The sequence below is a fragment of the Archocentrus centrarchus genome, chromosome 3 (assembly GCF_007364275.1).
Source record: "Archocentrus centrarchus isolate MPI-CPG fArcCen1 chromosome 3, fArcCen1, whole genome shotgun sequence".
NCBI lineage: Eukaryota > Metazoa > Chordata > Actinopteri > Cichliformes > Cichlidae > Archocentrus > Archocentrus centrarchus.
This window is the reverse complement of record NC_044348.1, coordinates 134708-154356: the sequence shown is the minus strand read 5'-3', so window position 1 is coordinate 154356 and position 19649 is coordinate 134708. Positions and strand designations below refer to the sequence as shown.

The 19649-nt window shown below is 38.5% G+C and overlaps 1 protein-coding gene across 1 annotated transcript; it reads left to right on the top strand.

Moving 5' to 3' along the window:
- The first annotated feature begins 513 nt into the window (after window positions 1–513).
- cart3 (cocaine- and amphetamine-regulated transcript 3) lies at window positions 514–2150 on the top strand. The gene is made up of 3 exons (XM_030721897.1): window positions 514–744; window positions 1319–1402; window positions 1502–2150. Exons 1-3 carry the CDS (start codon window positions 556–558, stop codon window positions 1607–1609), a joined length of 381 nt encoding a protein of 126 aa, XP_030577757.1. The 5' UTR covers window positions 514–555; the 3' UTR covers window positions 1610–2150.
- The last annotated feature ends 17499 nt before the right edge of the window (window positions 2151–19649 follow it).

The following is a 19649-nucleotide window of genomic DNA, read 5'->3' as shown; positions in this document are numbered from 1 at the left end:
AGTCACTGAGTTTAAATGCAGGAGAGGCTGCAAATAGCATTCTGGGATAATAATAGAAAAGTAATGCATTGTACCATACCTCTTATATAGATAGAACACTAAATGCAGCACTATTCTCTAACTTGCTGGATGACTCAAGCACATCTTTGCTCTTCTGTGAAGTTAAACTTCCTGAGGCTGTAAATCAAACAGTGTTTGATGACTACAATTATAATCTCACAGCTTAAGTCTGATCAGGTGATTGACCTGTCCGTCTCTTGAACTTGGTTTTGTGTCAGGCTTCTTAGTTTTCCATTCTTCTTTCAAGTAAGGAGTAATCATTTACGCTGTAAGTAACGACCCCATGCAGGCTTCTGGTGTTGTTGACTTTTTGAGGAATATTTTGCCCAGCAACTTTTACGGCATGACTCACCCAAGGCAGCTGTTACGCATGACAAATAGAAAAAAAAAAAAAAAAAAATCAAAGAATAAGGTGGAGCAAGCAGATGCTACTCGTCAGATAAAAAGGTGTTTGGAGCGGTGGAGTGACTATTTGAAACCGGCAAAGGGGGCAACATGCTGCCGTGCACCGGGACCATGCAGAGCTCAAGGCTGCTTAGCGGGACGCTTCTGTGCGCACTGCTGCTGCTCTCCAGCGCCGCTGGAGCCGAAGTGTTGGACACCGAGTCCGAAGAGGAGCTGAGCCCCAGAGCCCTGCGCGACTTCTACCCCAAAGGTCCGAACCTGACCAGTGAGAAGCAGCTGGTAAGATCTGCACTTGGAGTCTGCATGCAGGAACACGACGCAGCTTTAATTTCTGAGAGATTTCTTCTTTTATCAAGACCAATTTCTTTTCTTTTTTTCTCTTGTCAAATACTTTCTATAAGTTTTAATTATGCTGAGAAAATTACATTTCAGTCCGTTTTTTATTTATTTTTCTTTATAGCTATTAAGCCAGTCATCTCAAGGCGCTTTAAGGACTAAAATATGACGCTAACACTGGAGTCCGTGAACAGCTTAAAGTGAAGTAAAGTCGCATTTACGCGTGAATTCAAGATTCTTCCCCGCAATGAAACTTCTATCAAGTGTAGTTAATACAACTGTTATTTTTTTTATGGAAAATATCCCTTGAGTATATTTTACTTAAACAGTCACCAATATATTTTTAACAAAATCTTATTTGTAGGGTTTAATCGGTTTGTATTTTCCATAATTAGGCTAAGACACAGTCACGAATATATTTTTATGCTCATTGTGGAAAGCAAATCAATCTTTATTAAACACTTTCGACGTTTTTGCTTTTGTTTTTTTGTTTTTTTGTTTGTTTGTTTCCCGACAGCTCGGAGCTCTCCAAGAAGTTCTGGAAAAGCTGCAGGCTAAACGGCTGCCTTTATGGGAAAAGAAATTTGGCCAAGTACCAACGGTAATAAACATTCATTATTTACTCGTATATCCTCGATTGATAAAGTAGCAAGTGGAAATGAACGGAACCCCTGGTTGTGCTCTTCTCTCTGCCTCTCAGTGTGACATCGGGGAGCAGTGCGCCGTGCGGAAAGGCGCTCGAATCGGCAAGATGTGCGACTGCCCCCGGGGAGCTTTCTGCAACTTCTTCCTGTTGAAGTGCTTATGAGCCTCTCCGGATCTGAATGTAGCACTGAGACAAAGGGAAAACAAATTCTCACTCTATTTCTCTGTAATTACTGTCATATTTTTATGATGCAGTTGAGGAGCAGGTGTCTGTCTGTCCAACCCTTACAATAAAGAATATTCTATGATATGTATATATTTTCCAAGTATATATTATCAAAGAAAACCTATAAAGATTCTCTGTAAGGATCGTGGTGATGGATAGAAGACGAGAAAACCACAAAGTACCATAAAGTTCCTGTAAATATTCCGAACCACTTTATGTCAGTAGGAAAACCACAGGATCAATGTTGTGATGTAATAGGAGTTAAGGCATAACCCACACTGCACAACTAACCAACCAAGGACCACACACACGCTGTAAAGTCTCAGCAGCAATATTATGGGAACATCATAGTGATTCTTCTTCTGGGCTAGTCCGGTCTGTCTCTTGAACTTGATCTGTTTTGTTTCAGATGAATGTTTTGTGTATGAATCATGATGATAATTATAATAATAAACCGTGGATCATGTTGTTTTGTAAAGCAGCGGAGTGGGTGCGTGTTCTTTTAAAATGGGTCCAGTCACGTAAACAGAGGCCAGTGCCCCTGGAATCAGTTATGCAACGTTTTCCCCTTTTTATTTTTAGATAATCTCAAGGATTTGAAGAAGTCAATATTTAAACAGTGACGTTTCCCCAGTGACGTCACACGTCCTGGGGCTGGCCAGGCTGCTCCGGTGACAATAACAGAGGGGCTTAAAATTAAACCTAATTTGACTGCAGGGAAAGTAGTTATGAAGCGCAGAGTGACTGTCATATCTCAGTCACACTGTCACTGCGCCAGAATACTGAGACTCCCAATTATTTTCAAAGGGGCAGCCTCAGGGTAATAACTTCATGAAAGAAGCTCAGCACACAAGTGAGCTAAATCTATAGAAAACTATTCAATTATTGGCTCATAAACAGGTAACGTCACGACCATAAGATAACCAGATGAATTTGGCAGTTTCAACCTAAAATCTCTCTTCACTTAGAAATATTTGCGGACCGATGTGTGCAGAGTTTTGGAAAAGCAGGTTGATTTTATGCTTCCTTGCTGATGGGAGAAATGTTCTCACACTGTGCTCGCTTTATTAAAGGTGTGTGCACAGCACTGTGAAATGGTTTTACAGACTAAAAGTAAAGAAAGGATGCTCACAAAACTGATGCCATTATGATTTTATGAATCAGCAAAGAGAACTAAAAGAAAACTTTGCTCTTAGGACATTAGTAGTCTTCCTCACTGTACTTACTTTCACACAATTATTCAAGGTATTTAGTATGTTTGAAGCATCTTGGGGAACTTGCTACAGTCTGACTGTGATTTTGAGATCAGGGATCAGTGGGGGGGGGTATCTGCTGCAGGATACCTTGTTTTTCTTTTGGCTGAAATTAGATGTAGGACCTTTATGGATGTTTTGTCTGCTTGTCACATTAAAGAAGGAATTAGGCTGAGAAAACCTGACATCTGAGGGTTCGAAATGCATTTAGCTTTTGCACACAGAATTGCCCAGATCTTGTTTGGAATGAGCCATAAAATGCAACACATAAATAATGTTGAAACTTGAAAACTCTGGTGCAGAAGTGCTGCAGATGCACTTTTAAACTGCTGCTTCTAGAAATATCTTTAAAAAAAAAGGAAAAAAAAGCTTAGCAAAGGATTCTGCGTATCTCATTGGGGAGAAGTATAGTTGTTTTTTTTTTTGTTTTTTTTTGCAAAGAGGTCACCTAAAACCCATCAGATACAAATTATGATTAAAAAGTAATCAGTAACAGATATCACTGAAAACAATGCATTTCAGATGAGATAGTGCGAGGATCCTTGTCTTATGCATGCTGAATGAAACTGAGCCACTGTTTCATTCCAAAACACCAGCCATGAAAGAGGACAACCTTCTCCTCCTACTAAACGACATCCTTCACAGTGTAACATTCAATCATAAATATTTTAAAGTAAAAATCACCAGACTGTCAGTGAATCTTGATTTATTTATTTTAATGTCCAGAAAAACTTGCTTAGAAAATGCATGAAAACTATAGCCTGTATATTAAAGATAGACACAGCCACAGTGGCATCACACATTGGTTAGAAAAGTGCTCAAGTGAAGCCTCAAGCTGAGTGTTTTTGCTGTTGCAATTTTTTTGTTTTGAAACCAGAGGTGACAACAAAGAAAGTGAGGGTAGAGACTCACAAGGTGGGCTCAGAACAAGGCATACATGTACGCTGCTTCATTGTCTATTTTGACTCTAATGTGTACCATAATTTACAAAATGAACACTATGTTGGTAACAAGACATAAAACTAGCAAATAAGGTCAAAAATAGTGGGAAAGTGTTCACTGAGGTCATAGATCAAGGAAACCAAAGGGTCTTTATTTTTAATAGACTTCTATAAACTTCTTTTTGGAATGAGAGGAGTGACTCCCCCTGCTGGACCTTAGCAAGAATGCACATTTGAGGCGCTTCACTGCATCCAAAATCCAAAATGGTATATCTTCATAGTCAGAACATTTAATTACTGTAAATAAAGAAACAGCACATAACTTAAATTTTTACAGTGATATCACATATTTGTAACATGAAAATATTTTTTCTGTAAAATTACACTCAAAATACCATAATGTCAGTAGCAAATAATTACTGTAAAATTTGTTTCTCTTCCTGAATTATACATTTTGCTGAATTGTACCTTTAATTTTATATCTAAAACTTTTGACCATTCAGAAAAACTTTTATCTTAATTTCAACAGAAAACAATATGTCAAATTGGTTTATGTTTGTAAATAATTTGGATTTCAAGGCAAAACATATGTATTGGAATTTTAACAATTAGTCACTTGACAGAAATTTAATCAGCAATTATTTCAATTAAGAGTTTGAGTTTTTTTCAGAGAATAAAATGCAAAATATTGTATTGTATTTAGCTATGTGTATAAACTATGTCTATTAACTGTATGGTAAACTGAATAGCTTTGCAAAAATATTTTTTCATGCACCTGGTGAGTGCTCACACAATCTTTTGCCTTGGACAGCCAAGTGACAAACAGCTAAAAAGTGCTTTAGTTTTTGAGATACCCCTACCAGAGGTAGAACTAAACCCAACCAAATTTTTCTTCACCTCAAATAGTCCCCCATTTATGAAATGGATTCTTGGACAAAAATATTTTACTGCCAAAATGGTTAAATATCTTGTTATATACCCCAAATCAAAAAAAAAAAAAAAAAAAAAAAAAAGAGCTCATTTACAGCCTGTCCAGATGGGGGTTAACACACAAAAACTGATGTATATTAATAACACAAAGCGTGAGAGCTTTCAGAATAGGATGTTGCTTTACCCACTAAAAAAAAAAATGGATGTTAATATCTTAAAGTATGGGCTAGATAGAGACCTTGGAATACATACCTAAAATACGCAGACATGACAAAAAAAAAATCTAAGCAGAATGTTTTCATTTACTTTGTAATTGCTTTGCCAGTGATTGTCATAGAAACATGTATGATGGCTTGTTAGAAAGATGAGGTTGTGCTGAATCCATCAATATCAAATATGTAAATGTAGTGTGCATAATCAGAGTGTTAAGTCACTTAATGTATGAAGTGTCCCAAGTATGAATTGTCTTCTTCTTCCAAACCTAACGGGTAAATTATTATAAATATTATGTGAAAATGTTTTACTGAGATGCCAATGCAGCTAGCCAAATCGCCTGGCCTCTAGCAACTACTTAGCCTAGATAAGAAGGCACTTCTCCTTCAGAGTAGGTTTGAATGAGCACAATTCACTCTGCTAACAAATAAAGAGACACATGTTCTTACATGTGTATGAAAAGGCAGATTCTTAAATGTATTTTATTTCTCCTTTCTAGTTTCTTGAATTATGGAGAATGTATTGGATCCAAATCTTTGTATAGTCTGTGGGAAACATTTAGAGAAAGGCAGGAAAAAAGATCCATATGTTCAAAACCCTGGAGTAGGGGGACGCCAGTGTTACTTAACCTTGCTCAGCAAAGAGATGTCCATAAAACTCTGGCTCTGTGTTTTGATGAAATACTATCATCTAAAATAAAAGTATCTTATCACGTTGTACGCAGAGCATTACAGCATTACAGTGTAACTTGCTAATTTAAAATGAGTCAGATAAAGATATGCGCATGCGTAACACAGACTGACAGTATCCAATCAGCAGCATCGGACTGGTTCAAAGGTAATGGTTGAGCTCTTTCACCCAGAGGTCAGTGCCTTTTCTACCTGCTCTGTTTCCTAATTACATCACTACACCAATGGTAGTACTGTAACTTCAGCATCTGGCTGAGAGCTCTGGCTAGCATCATAGAAGATGAGCCAGCATAAACAGAGGGTGATTTGAAATGTTTCAAACAGCTCAACAAATAGGAGTAAACAGACTGTGCAGTTTGAACCACAGTGTGTCTGTGAGCTAAAGGTACAGAGGCTGTATTTCTCAGGGAGAGAAATAACTTTAATGTGGAATAAGTTCACTCCCTGAGATGGAGAAAGATGTAAGGAAGAGAGAACAGGAGAGGAAGATGAGAGGTTATTTTCAAAGGTCAGGACTGCTCAGTGATGTCTAATAAACTGCAAAGCAGAAGATGATGGATGGATGTAGCAAACTTAGATAATGTTCTCAATCATGCTAGATTTTATTTTTATCAGATGTTGGATCTGTTCATGTTGTGTTGCTGAATTTTTTTCATATTGTCAAATTGAAGTGTGTTTTTCAAAGGTTGCATGAAAGCACTATACGTAGGTTGGTACAGCTTAGTCGAGGCTAAACAGGTTAGTTTTAAGTATTGTGGTGACATTTACAGTGATGCAGTGTGTTGACTGGTGCAAGGCAGGCTGTGGTGGTAATGACCAATGTTAGGTTAAATCAAGGACAGCAGCCATCAGTTTAAATGTAAGGACTGGACTGGTACTTATGCCTAAGCACTTAAGCTGGTCTGTGTGCTTATATCTTGTTGAATTCAGTTGGGCAAGTCATCACCCCAAAGAGCAGTAAACCTCAGAGCAGCAGCACAGGTCACCTGATCACAGTCTGTAAATCTTTCCCCACTGCTGCTACACCTGATATTAGGTTACCTCCATCTGTCAAATCTCACATTAACCCCTGGGCATCTGCTCCTGTTAACTTTAGTGTCTGGGACAGCTGTTAACACGATGGTGAAATATAAAGATTTTTTGTTGTTGTTGTTGCTACTTTATTGTTTGCTGTTTTATTTGTTGTATCATTTATTTATTTATTCAAATCTTTCTGTCTTTTATTCCATTTATGATTTTTGTGGCATGCCTACTTTATTGAACTGTGCCAGTAGACAGCAAACACAGCAGAGAAGAGGGGATGACTTGCAGCAAAGCGCCCAAACTGGAACTGAACCTTGTTCCAGTGCGATAACAGTATGTTGCAGATGATCTACCAGGTGAGGCATTTATGGATCAAAGTGTGAATTTTATTAGATTTTAATTTGCAGCATGTGGCTGAAAAGAGTGAAAGTGTTGATGCTACTTTAACTTAGGAGGATTTTTGTCCTTCTGTCTTTCTCTCTCTTGTCTTTCCTCCAGGTCTTACTAGGTCTACCAGTGGTTGACATGGATCTTATCAACCACTTTGCTATCTTAGTAGTCTACCCTTCTGATCAGATGCCAGTCTTGTTGATACATAGTGGTAAGGGGTTGCACAGTTCAGTGTACATTAATTGATTAATCTGCTTTTGTAAGCACTGTGTAGCCATTTCATGTTCAGTGTGCACGTATGTTGATGTTTAGCACTGCATAAATCCAGGATTTACATGATCTACTGAGATTTATGTAAACTACTTGCCAGTGACACCTCTCCAGGTCTCTTTTAGCCCTTTTTCTCTGACACGGGGCCAGTGCCAAGTGTTCGAAACATTCAGCGCTTTTCCCACAGCAAACTTACTCGGTGCTCAGCCAAAAAATCAGTTCTGTTCCAGTACTGTAAACTAGCTGGTACGTGTGATGCAAGTGGCAGAAGAGCAAGGCTCTGCTATCGCGACGTAAAGTTTTCCATCACCATTTCACTGCAAGGTGGTTATTACATGAGAAAAGCAATGCACTTTTCACGGTCGTCAATTAGGTTGGGCTCTAAGGCTGAACTTGCTGTTTAATATCAGTTCATAACAGATAAAAGGAAGCAAAGTGCGTACTTGTCGCCTTGCTTGTAATCATTGACTGTGACTATGCCTCTGTGCTGCACACAGATGTTGAAGTAGAAAAATATATTCTCACGACAAGAAATAAAGTTTGCCTGTCAAAACCTAACCCCACTAACTGCATGTCTTTTGACTGTGGAAGGAAACCAGAGTACCTAGAAAAAACCCACGCAGACACAGGGAGAACATGCAGACTCCACACAGAAAGGCCAGGCTGAGGTGGATTCAAACCCAAACCTTCTGGCTGTGATGCAACAGTGCTAACCACTGCACTACTGTGCTGCTGAAACTGCAGTTTTATTGAACAGTTGCAGTTTGATTTTGAAAATTAATAATAATCTAAACATTTACCAAATTTTTGTTCTAGGAGGCCTTTAGTAAACTTTGCATTAAAAAACCTTATACACAAGGAAAAACTTCTATATATTCTATATATATGGTGGTATTACAGCATAATACTCAGTATTTTAATAGGTATATATAAGCAAAATATGTGATCAGCAACTGAACTAGCTCAGATGGACTAATTCTGTCTTGAAGGATGTTCACTCAGGCCTACAGCTAAGCGTATAGAGGAACATCTCATATTACGCAGAGAATACCACTGGTGAACTGTGATGGCAGTAGGTCAACAGGTCAGCAGGCATACTGGTGAATGGCTGAGTAATCTGTCACCGCAGTTTGAGAGTTCAGGTGGTTCTGGCATTGAGGCTTGATTCTGAGTGTTTTGCTGGTCTGCTAATCTGTTTCAGGTTGTGGAAAACAGCACAAACCCCACACCAGAGTTATGGTGGAACTGCATCTTAATTTATTCTTAATAATTCATGATTGCTGAGCTGTTGAGCCCTAGTGTAGTAGTCTGATCAAGGACATTTCTGCTGCTAATTATCATTCAAAGGTGAGAATGACATACATGCAACAAAGGTGACTCCATGTTCACAGCTGAAGCCCCACAAATTAATCTTCTCTTTGCCCACCATTTTATCATTTAATTTTTCAGGTGTAACAGTTTTAATGTTTTGTGTTTTTATTTTTGCTGTAAAAAGCACTTTGAAATTGTGTAAAAACTTTATTTTTATCATCATTATTATTATTACTTTATTTTTTATTTTATTTTATTCTTGCTGCAGAGAGTCTTCAAGGAGAAATGATGACAACACCTGCTCAAAGTTCCAGTTTCCTGAACATTGTACCTGGTCAGGATGAGACTCTTTCCCACCTGTCTTCAGTCAATATAATGACTTGGACACCAGTCTTGAGAAATGCTGCATATGAGTCAAAGGACACCATCTCTACAGTCAAGCATGGAGATGGAAACAGTATGTTTTGGGGCTGTTCATAAAAATTATGAAACGAATTGGTGATAAAGGGCAGCCTTGATGAAGTCCAACACCCACAGGAAATGAGTCAGACTTATTGCCGTCTATACGTACCAAGCTCTCACTGCGGTTGTACAGGGACTGAATGGCTCACAACAATGGGCCAGACACAACATACTTCTACAGCAACCCCCACAGGATACCACAAGGGACGCGGTCGAATGCCTTCTCTAAGTCCACAAAACACATGTAAACATTTGTTTGCTTTCCCCGCTGCCCGAGTGCAGTACATACTTTCTCTAATTTGTTTACCATGGAATTTTTTTCTCTGTCCTAGGATGTGGTTACCAAAAAGCATTTGTAGAAATCCATCCAGTCATCCATCCATTTTCTTCCACTTATTCAGGGTCGTTGGGGGGCAGCAACCTAAGCAGAGAAATCCAGACCTCCCTCTCCTCAGCCACCTCCTCCAGCTCTCACCTAATCTGGGGAAACACAGAGGTGTTCCCAGGCCAGCCGAGCAATATAATCTCTCCAGTGTGTCCTACGTCTACACCAGGGCCTCCTCCCAGTAGGACATGCCTGGTTCCCCTCAGCCAAGAGATGCCCAGGTATTTGTAGAAATGTTAAAAATAATTAAAGAATATTAATGTCTTACAGCATGCGGAAGACTGTTAACTTTGGAAAAAACATATTTTTGTGGGAATATGTATTATATCTTAATTAACCTAAATGTAGTAGTCAGGATAACAATATAGCCCAGGGATCCTCAGTGTCCTGCAGGTTTTAGATGTGTCCCTGAGCCAAATATAGAAGTCATTAGCAGGACTCTGGAGAACTTGACTGCATACTGAGGAGGTAATTCAATCATTCATTTGAATCAGGTGTGTTGGATGAGGGACACATCTAAAACCTGCAGGACACTGGAACTCGAGGCCTGGATTTGAGGATCCCTGGGCTATATTGTTATCCTGACTACTACATTTATTTTATATTTTCATTTCATTTTAGAATGGGAGGCAGAGCTTTTAGCTTTCAGGACCCTCTTCTGTGGAACCAGCTCTCAATTTGGACTCGGGAGACAGACACCCTCTCTGTTTTTAAGATTAGGCTTAAAACTTTCCTTTATGATAAAGCTTATAGTTAGGGCTGGATCAGATGACCCTGAACCCTCCCTTAGTTATGCTGCTATAGACCTAGGTTGCTGAAATACCAGGTATTTCTTTTCGTACTGTTTATATACACCTCTCCATATTTAATCATAGTCATCTTTTGCCCTGTCTCCCTACCAGGGTTATTATAGTTAACGAAAACGAACGAAATAACGAAAACTGAAATTGAAAAAACATTGTCGTTAACTGAAATAAATAAAAACTATAATTAAAAGGAAAAAACGATAACTAATTAAAACTGAATTGTGAGTTTACAAAACTAACTAAAACTAACTGAAATAATCGATAAACTTACTTTCATTTACTTGTTTTTTTGGGGTTTTTTTTAAGCCTTGTGGATTGATATGAAATCATTGTTTCCGCTCTCCGAGTTTAAGCTGGGAGCGCCACAGGACAACTGTGTGAGTGCGCATGTGCGTGCGCTCACCGCGCTGGTCCGCAAAGTAATGGCTGCGGTCTGCCGAGTCCTGTATGGAGGTTCTTTGAGTACAAACACCTGCACACGACCACAAGGTAATTAACACACACAATCCAGCTACACAAGCATAAATGCGGACATGAGGTCGGCAACTTCTGTAGGTTGTGTACAGAGGCCGCAAAGACCCTGCAGGTTTAATTAGCGAGCATCTAACCAAGCTAGCTCCAAAACAGAAGCAGCTTCAGGTGGTGAGAACATCAGGATGCAGCTGGATTTGAGCTTTGACTCCTTCAAAGAGTTTGTTTTTGTTTAACACCACATGTAGGCGTTATTAATCTGCTGCACTGATGCTGAAGTTTATTGTGGAGTTTATTGTAGAATTTATTGAGTTTGGGAGTTCATGTTTTTCTTTGTTTCTCCCTGATTATGCTCATGTGTGTCCTTAATATTACACAAATTTAGCATGTCTTGTGAACAGTTGGTTGTTGACTATATTTCTTTAAACTGTATCTTTTGTCAAGTTTTCATTACACAATAGTCACTTTTGCGCCTTGAATCTTGCACCTGATTAGGTATGAAAATACTAAAACTAATACTGAAACTAACTGAAACTAACTAAAACTAAGCATGAAACCAAAAATAAAAACTAATAAAAACGAGCAAAACCACTCTGAAAACTAATTAAAACTAACTGAATTAGAGAAAAAAAAGTAAAAACTAACTAAAACTAAACTATAATGTAAAATCCAAAACTATTATAACCCTGCTCCCTACCCTCAGCCCCAACCAGTCTTGGCCGATGACTGCCCCTCCCTGAGCCTGGTTCTGCCGGAGTTTTCTTCCCTGCATCTCTGTGCATATTTTCTTCAGTTCTTCCTACTCTGCCTCCATTTTCATGCTTTTGTCTTTGACTTTGATATAAAATACTTGTAGTTTGGTATTTCTCCTCTCAAAGTCTTCAGGAATATGTTACATCTCTCGCTCTGCATTTCTTGCTTATATTTGTTAATTAAACATTTTATGATACTTAACATTTTTGAGGTGGATCTAATTTTTTTAATGACTTGGACACTTGGAGAATAAACTCTCATATACTGTAAGAATGTAATTGAACTTTATCAGATGGAATGTGTGATTTTTAGGACCCTTGATACAAACATTAGCTGGCATGGTGTTAGCTTATAGCCTGCTGTTGTTTAGTTTATGATGAACTGTTAAATGGTCATACAGTTTAAAAGAGCTAGCTGAGATCTTTAAATAAAACTGACTTATAGTTGACACTTTACAGCAGTTTTTTTTTTTTTTGCTACATTTAAGTATTTAGACTTTTCATCAGAATTCCCCTTTTAGAATTCTCAGGAATCTGCAACATTCAAATAGAATTATGTTGGGATATGTATGTATATAGATGGATGGCTGGATGCACACTCCCCTCCAAAAGTATTTTTGCTGTAGACTGAAAACATTTGGGTTTGACATTAAAAGATGAATCTGAAACAACAGATCAACACCTCAGCTTTTATTTCCAGGTATTTACATGTGGATCTGACACACAGTTCAGAAGATAGCACCTTTTGTTTGAAGCCATCTTTTTGCTTGTGAGCAAAAGTCAACATGACAAGGAAGCAACTGAATAATATATTTTTCTCACAGCTGGGATAGGCTCCAGCCACCGCGACCCTGAATTGGATAAGGGGAAGCGGATGGATGGATGGATGGATGGATGGATGCATGGATGGATATTTTTCTTAACTTCACACTATTTTAGTTGACCCTCTTTGTTGATATTCCACATCACTGTGCTTTATCTCACATCCACCCTTCCTCTCTGCCTCTGTCAACAATAATGGAGTAGGGCCTAGAATAAAATGTTGACTTTTTTATGTTCGTTTTGCTTCTCTGTGTGCTTAGCATGTGCGTGGGCGTGTTACCACTTGGGAAATTATCACGGCGCTAAAGGCAGACTGTAGTTGGTGCTGTTGACTGCACACTTATTTCCTGGAAAAGCTGTTTTTGTCATTAATATTTTACTGACAGGTGGCAGGAGTCTCTGACACAAACAAAGGAAGTTTTAACTGCTTCGCAGCGACTTCTCTGTAGTATTAGAATCACTCATATGATATCGTGTGTAAAGCAAGAACAGACAGATAATTGTATGGTTTGACGTGCATTTTCTCCAGTTTTTGCCTGACCTATAGGTTTATGTACCTCCCCAGCACTTCTGCTCAAATATTCAGGGTACTTGAAAAATGAGTCATAAGTACTCTGGTCTCATTTTACAAAAATATGAAAACCATTACTTAGAACATTTATGCTCCACAGAAGATGAAGGTCTTGTATTTTGGACACTCAGTGACCTTTCTTGTAGTCTTGCCACTGGACAAATTGTCAGTTTACTGGAGCTCTCATGGTTGAATTACCAAGAAATTTGTCATAGATATTTTGGTCCACAATTAAATGAGTCATACTAATTATGATGACTTTTGACCTTTACACTATGGCCACTACTGAGCAAATTCTTGAAGAAGTTCGTTGGCGTGATTGTACAAATCATGCAGAGAAACCTTGGATTCTGTTACGTTTATGCATCAGTTTCCTCTCTATTTTGGTTTGTCTTTGATCTATCATGCAGTACAGCCCTCTGGCTATGCAATCAGCTGTTCACACAGAGTTACTAATGGCTGTATGGCTGCACAACCTTCTGGAAATATTCATCATCCCAGAAGAGGCTGAATCATGTTTGTTTTGCACGTCCTGCTGTCTGTCCTCTAGCACAACGTTTAATCTTTTAACTGTGTGTAAATCCAGTAATAGTCGGGAATAAATCCTCAGCCATGCAGCCAAACTGAACAATTTCACGTTACTGATCCTTTCTCAGAGAGCTTTGAAAAACTTCAGCAAAAGTGACGTTTTTACTTCTGCTCAGTCGAAAATATAAAATACAGAACAAATAGATGAGTCAGTCAAACCAGCTCGTATTAAATCTTCAGTGCACTCCACTTTTTAATTCTTCCTCATGTCATAAATTGATGCTGATGTGTTAAAATACCACAAGAGCGGTATACCTGATTAAGCATCAGTAAGTGACAATATGCTGCTTTGTCTCCGGGTCTTCTCCCAGTTGGACGAGCCCCAAGGGGTAATTTACACTTGTGACACATCAATAAAGTTCTATGTTCTCTGTATGATACAGTGAGGTTTCTGCTGCTACAATCCAAAAGCATACATACACCTGTTCTCCTGCGCATCTTAATACCAACCTTCATGTGGCACACTGATTCATTAAAAAATATGTTTTTATAGATAGCTTGTTTTTCCATTTAAAATCATCTTTACTGAATGTAAAAAAAAAACTCTTTGGTGACACAGTAGAAGGGCTAAACTGTTCCATCCCAACACATGAAAACGGTCCTATTAGGTTAATGTCTTTATGCCCACAGATCCGATTAGACAGTGTAAAGTCATTTTCCAAATTAAAAATATATCATGGAGCCGATCAAGAGGCAATTCATCCATCCTATGCTTGCATGAATCATGTGATCTTGAAGGTGAGACAATGACATGCTATTGATGTGGAAAAATCTTGGTTATCTTGGTTATTTATGCATAATTTGAATCCAACTAATACATATCAAAGAACACTGGACAGTCAAAACAGTCCATGGTGGTCACGTAGGGAACATCAGACAGTTTATCTTATTTCCTGAACAGCAATACTTTCTCCAGACAGCAAGGATTGTTATTGATTCCTCAGGGAATTACCTCCAATTCCAATAGAGATTGAATGTGTGGATAAGAGCTCTTTTTTTTAACCTCACACATTGACAGTTCCAACCTGCAGCAATTGCCCATTGGCAGTGGTGTTTGTTTTTGTGTGATAATTCGACAGAATGACAGATAGAAATGTTGATGGAAACAGGGAGACAATGAAAGAGCGAGTGAACGAGACGGGATGGTTGAGTGTGATTGATGGAGCGACAGAGCAGCTGACAAATGATACAGTCTGACAAAGAGATTGCTCTCTGAGAATGACTTCATTGGGTGAAAAATACTCTATACATCAAGACCAGACAATGCTTTAGGCTGTGAAGCTGATTTATAATGTGTGAACACATGCACATTGAGCTTGTTGTGTATTGTGTACAAGCCTCATCTCATGTAATGCCTCTGATTGTTATCAGTGACCACACGTAGTGGCTACAGTGCCCTTTAATTGCTTTAGAGCATGGCTGGATCTCATTGAAGTTACCTGGTACCACTCACATCTAATCTTAGTGTGTCCTATTAAGCCAAAAAAAATATGTATATTATACAACTTATTAACCAACTTTCTTCTGCCCCACATAAACAGCAGAAAAGCAGATGGGTGGGGTTTCTGTGCTCACAGCCGAGATAACCATGTTAGGGATATACCCTCGCTCTGACATCATACAGAGCCGAGAGTGGAAACAACTGTCTGTGTTTACAGCAGTCTGAAGGCTAAGCCTATTGATTATGGGGATTCACTGGATTTTGCATATATTGACTTAATTATGTGAAACTTTGGACATCTTTAATATCAACATCCATCCTTCTGACAGTACATACCAGAAAATGAGGAAAAGTATTATAGGGCCCCTTTAAATTTACTCGACTCTCCTTTTTGTCTTTTACCAAGGGCTCCTGGGAAAATACATGAAAATGGCCAGGTTGTGATGCTGGATATATCCAGAAAATGATTTGTTTGCCTTGTGATTATACACTCAGATGAGACACTGTCACTTTATTAGGCATACCTTGCTAGTACCAAGTGGGAGCCCTTTTTCCTTCCGAATTGCCTTAATTCTTTGTGGCACAGATTCAACAAGGTGCTGGAAACATTCCTCACAGATTTTAGTCCATGTTGACACAATAGCATCACATACTGCAGATTGTCAGCTGCATCCATGACATGAATCTTTCACCACACCTCAAAGGTGCTCTGTTGGGTTGAGATCTGGTGATTGTGGAAGCCATTTGAGTGTAGTGAACTCATTTTAATATATATTAAAAAAAAAAAAAACAGGTTGAGATGATTTGAGTTTTCTGACATGGTGTGTTATCCCACTGGAACTTGCCAGCAGAAAATGTGGTAATAAAGGGATGATATGATCACCAACAATACTCAGGCAGGCTGTGGCATTTAAACAATGCCCGATTGGCCTAAAGAGGCCTAAAGTGTGCCAAGAAATTATCCACCATTACTCCACCAGCAGCAGCTTGAACTGTTGACACAAGGCAGAAGTTTGTCCAATCTTCTGTTGTCCAATTTTAGTGAGCCTGTGTGAATTTTAGCCTCAGTTTTCTGTTCTTAGCTGAGTGGCACCCAGAGTGGTCTTCTGCTGCTGTAGCCCATCTGCTTTAAGGTTTGACCTATTGTGCATTCAGATGCTCTTCTGCTTGTAACAGGTGGTTGTTTGAATTACTGTTGCCTTCCTATCAGCTTGAAGCAGTCTGGCCATTTTCCTCTGACCTCTGGCATTAACGAAGCATTTTCACTCAGAGAACTGCCACTCACTGGAAATTTTCTCTTTTTCAGACCGTTCTCTGTAAACCCTGGAGATGGTTGTGTGGGAAAACCCCAGCAGATCATCAGCTTCTGACATAGATCAGCACATCACAACCATGTTCCATTCAAAGTCACTCAAACCACCTTTCTTCCTCATTCTGATTCTCGGGTTGAACTTCAGCAGGTGATCTTGACCATGTCAACATGCCTAAAAACACTGGGCTGCTGCCATGTGGTTGGCTAATTAGATGTTTGCGTTAATAAGCAGTTGAACAGGTGTACTTAATAAAGTTGCCAGTTAGTGTATTTCAGGCTAATTCTTATTGATAAAGAAGAAAGTGCAGAGGTCTTTCAGCCAGTAGTTAAGATGCACACCAGAAACATTTAATGCACTTTTTTTATTATTATTACAACCTTGTTTCTGAAAAGGTTGTGACCCTGTAACAAAAACAGGATCATTTAAACCCTGCATCTCATTCAAAATAGCAGAAAGATAACACCCTGGATTTTTTAACTATATTTACACAGTGTGGATGATGTCCACAGTTCTGTGCCTTTTGTGTGTACTGTTTAATTTTCTTTCAGTTGGACTTCCCTGTTAACTTCTCAAGTTTTGACAAATGGCAGCTGTGATTTTGTAACTTCACTGCTATCAAATTGCTGCTCTCTCTCTCAACACACTCAAAAAAAAAAAAAAAAAACATACCTCACTCCGCTCATTGATGCTGGCCACTTTAGAAAGCTAATGGATCGCAACAACTGTGTCTTTACAATGAGAGTTCACACCAGCTGACTGCAAAAGCAACAACAGGAAAACATGTTACTTTCAAAACGACAGGAATCGATCTCCTCAGTTCCCAAATACTTCAAGGGTCCTGTTGAAAGAAGATGTAACACAACAGAGTTTTTTAAGTTTTACAATGGTCTGCATTGTTCCGGTCCCCTGTAGTACCCATAGTCAGTATCAGAAGTGAATTTTTTTCCTCTTGATTTTACTCATGATTGTGCAGTCCAATCTTCTGCTGCGCTTTCTGGGTCTGCCTGTGTGCTTTCTTTCAGCCCATTCTCATTGCCAGGGCATCAAATACTTACATTGTGTCAAAATTGGTGGTGTCTCAAAAATACACACGTAACTAGAATGGAAAATGATAGAGTGCAAGCAAATGATGCTTGATCTTTATTCCGAGCTCATTTCACGTCACTGTTATTGAGATGCTTTTAACTACAGAGGATGTCCAAAAATAAGTTATGCCTAATTTCACTCAGGGTCACTCAGGTTAGCTTACCACGTTAACAACAGACATGTTCTACTAAGTTTCTTCAAAACTTATGCAAGTGTTTTTTTGCTGCTATCCCTTTGGGGTTGCATCAGGCAGAGCATCCGGTGTAAAAAATCTGCTAAACCAAACATGCAGAGCTACCTTCTGTGGCAACCCCTTGTGAATAAGGAAGCAGCCAAAAATAGCTTGTTGCAAGTGATTACTTGAATTGTTTCTTTTGGTAAAAATTGGTTGTTTGGGGTTGTTTGGAGTTATCCTTGACGATATTCAGCCACTCTAGTTCCAGTGTTAATGTGTAGAAAGGGAACACAGAGTTTTTGGTGTGTGATATCAGTGTGTCAGTGCTTCTGACTGGTGCTATCCTGAAGGAGCTTGACTACCTGTGCAACCTGAATGGGCTGCAGGTACTGGTAATACTACCGGTAGTGATAAGGACACTAGCAAGAAGCAAAACTTTTTTCTTGGAAACATATAATTTATTGTTGAAAAGAATTTAAAGACGTCTTAATGCATGAACCAACATAAACACAATGTGGGAAACTACTTCAGTATTTGAGGTAAACACTGCTGCCCTTTAGTGGTGAATGCCGGGACTTACTCTGAAATCAAACAAATGAAGTTGTACATAAGATGTGACAAAACACATTGACCCAAAGGGACTGTGTGTGGTTTGCTAGGCTTACGCAAAACAAATATTTCCATAGTCTAATAAGCTGGAGCTTTCTGAATAGGCCATGCAAATGTGATGTGCCCATTTGCCACTCATCATTTTCCTGTTTCAACCATAAATCAAGAGTGCATCATTGCTTGTGTTTAGCGGGAAAAAAATGTGGTGCAGCCATGCGAATGCAGTCCAGTCAGCTGTGTCAAAGAGGCCTGAAGCCTGCTTATATAAACAATAGGTCAATTTGAACTGTGGGAGGAGGTCAAGCATCAATGTCACTCAAATCACTGACAGCTCCTGATTATTGGATCCGCTATCTTTCTCCCATCTCTAATGAGCTACTGAGTCAGGCAGTGCAGCTGTGTATGAACTTGAGCTAATTAAAGCTAATGAGAGGAAATATGTGACACAACAGCAAAATTCTGTACTTGTCGCAAATTCTTGAAGTGAACTGAGATCATTAAGTTTGAGGCTGCAAGTATCACGTCTCAAGTTCAGGTGCTGTAGGTGAATACCAAAGACACTCGGCTTAGTTTAAATTTTGTTTATTTAAAAATATATAGAAACAGGACCACTGGAGTAAACATACACTATCATGAAACAGTATAGATATTTGCACTTTAATGCAACCCTGTTCAATTTCAACTCAGACTGGAAAAAAACACGAATCACATGTTTACGGCTGCACGTTACCCTCAAACACATCAGAAATGTACACAGTGTCCAAATGAATATTCTTTATATTAACAACCAAATATTTTAAACATAGAACACATCTCTCTTTTAAATCAGTCAACTTATATATGATAAAATAAAATGAAAGCAGTAGCATTTAGTTCTTCTGTGTACAGTAAAATGGACACTAGTTGGCATTTGGAGTTTGAGTGAAAGAAAAAAAAAGTCTTTGTAGAACCTGTGTGTGTGGGCATTTTTTTAAAATTCACTTTAGCCTGTAATGCTAGTTTCATCAACAACTGGAAATCACTTCAGCTATCATCACACTAACTGGGTTTTGAGAAGTTTATCTGAATCCAAGCTAATCAAGAAAATTTAAGATAAACTCAACTCAAATTCAAAGGTGCAGTTCTGCTCATGAACAATTACAGGGGATATATATATATATATATATATATATATATATATATATATATATATATATATATATATATATATATATATATATATATATATATATATATATATATATATATATTTATTTATTTATTTATTTTTTTTTTTTTTTTAGAGTGGGGGGATACTCATATTGAATATGAAACCGATGTTTAAAACAAACCAAAAAAAACGGGTCAAGGAATATGCAAGTAATCCCATGTGAGCCAAAAGCTGCCAGTTTTTTCTGCTCTGGGCTCTGCATGACATCAATGAGAGCGGGTAGCCCTTATTCGGCTCTCTCAGGCACACTCAGCTTTGGCTATGAG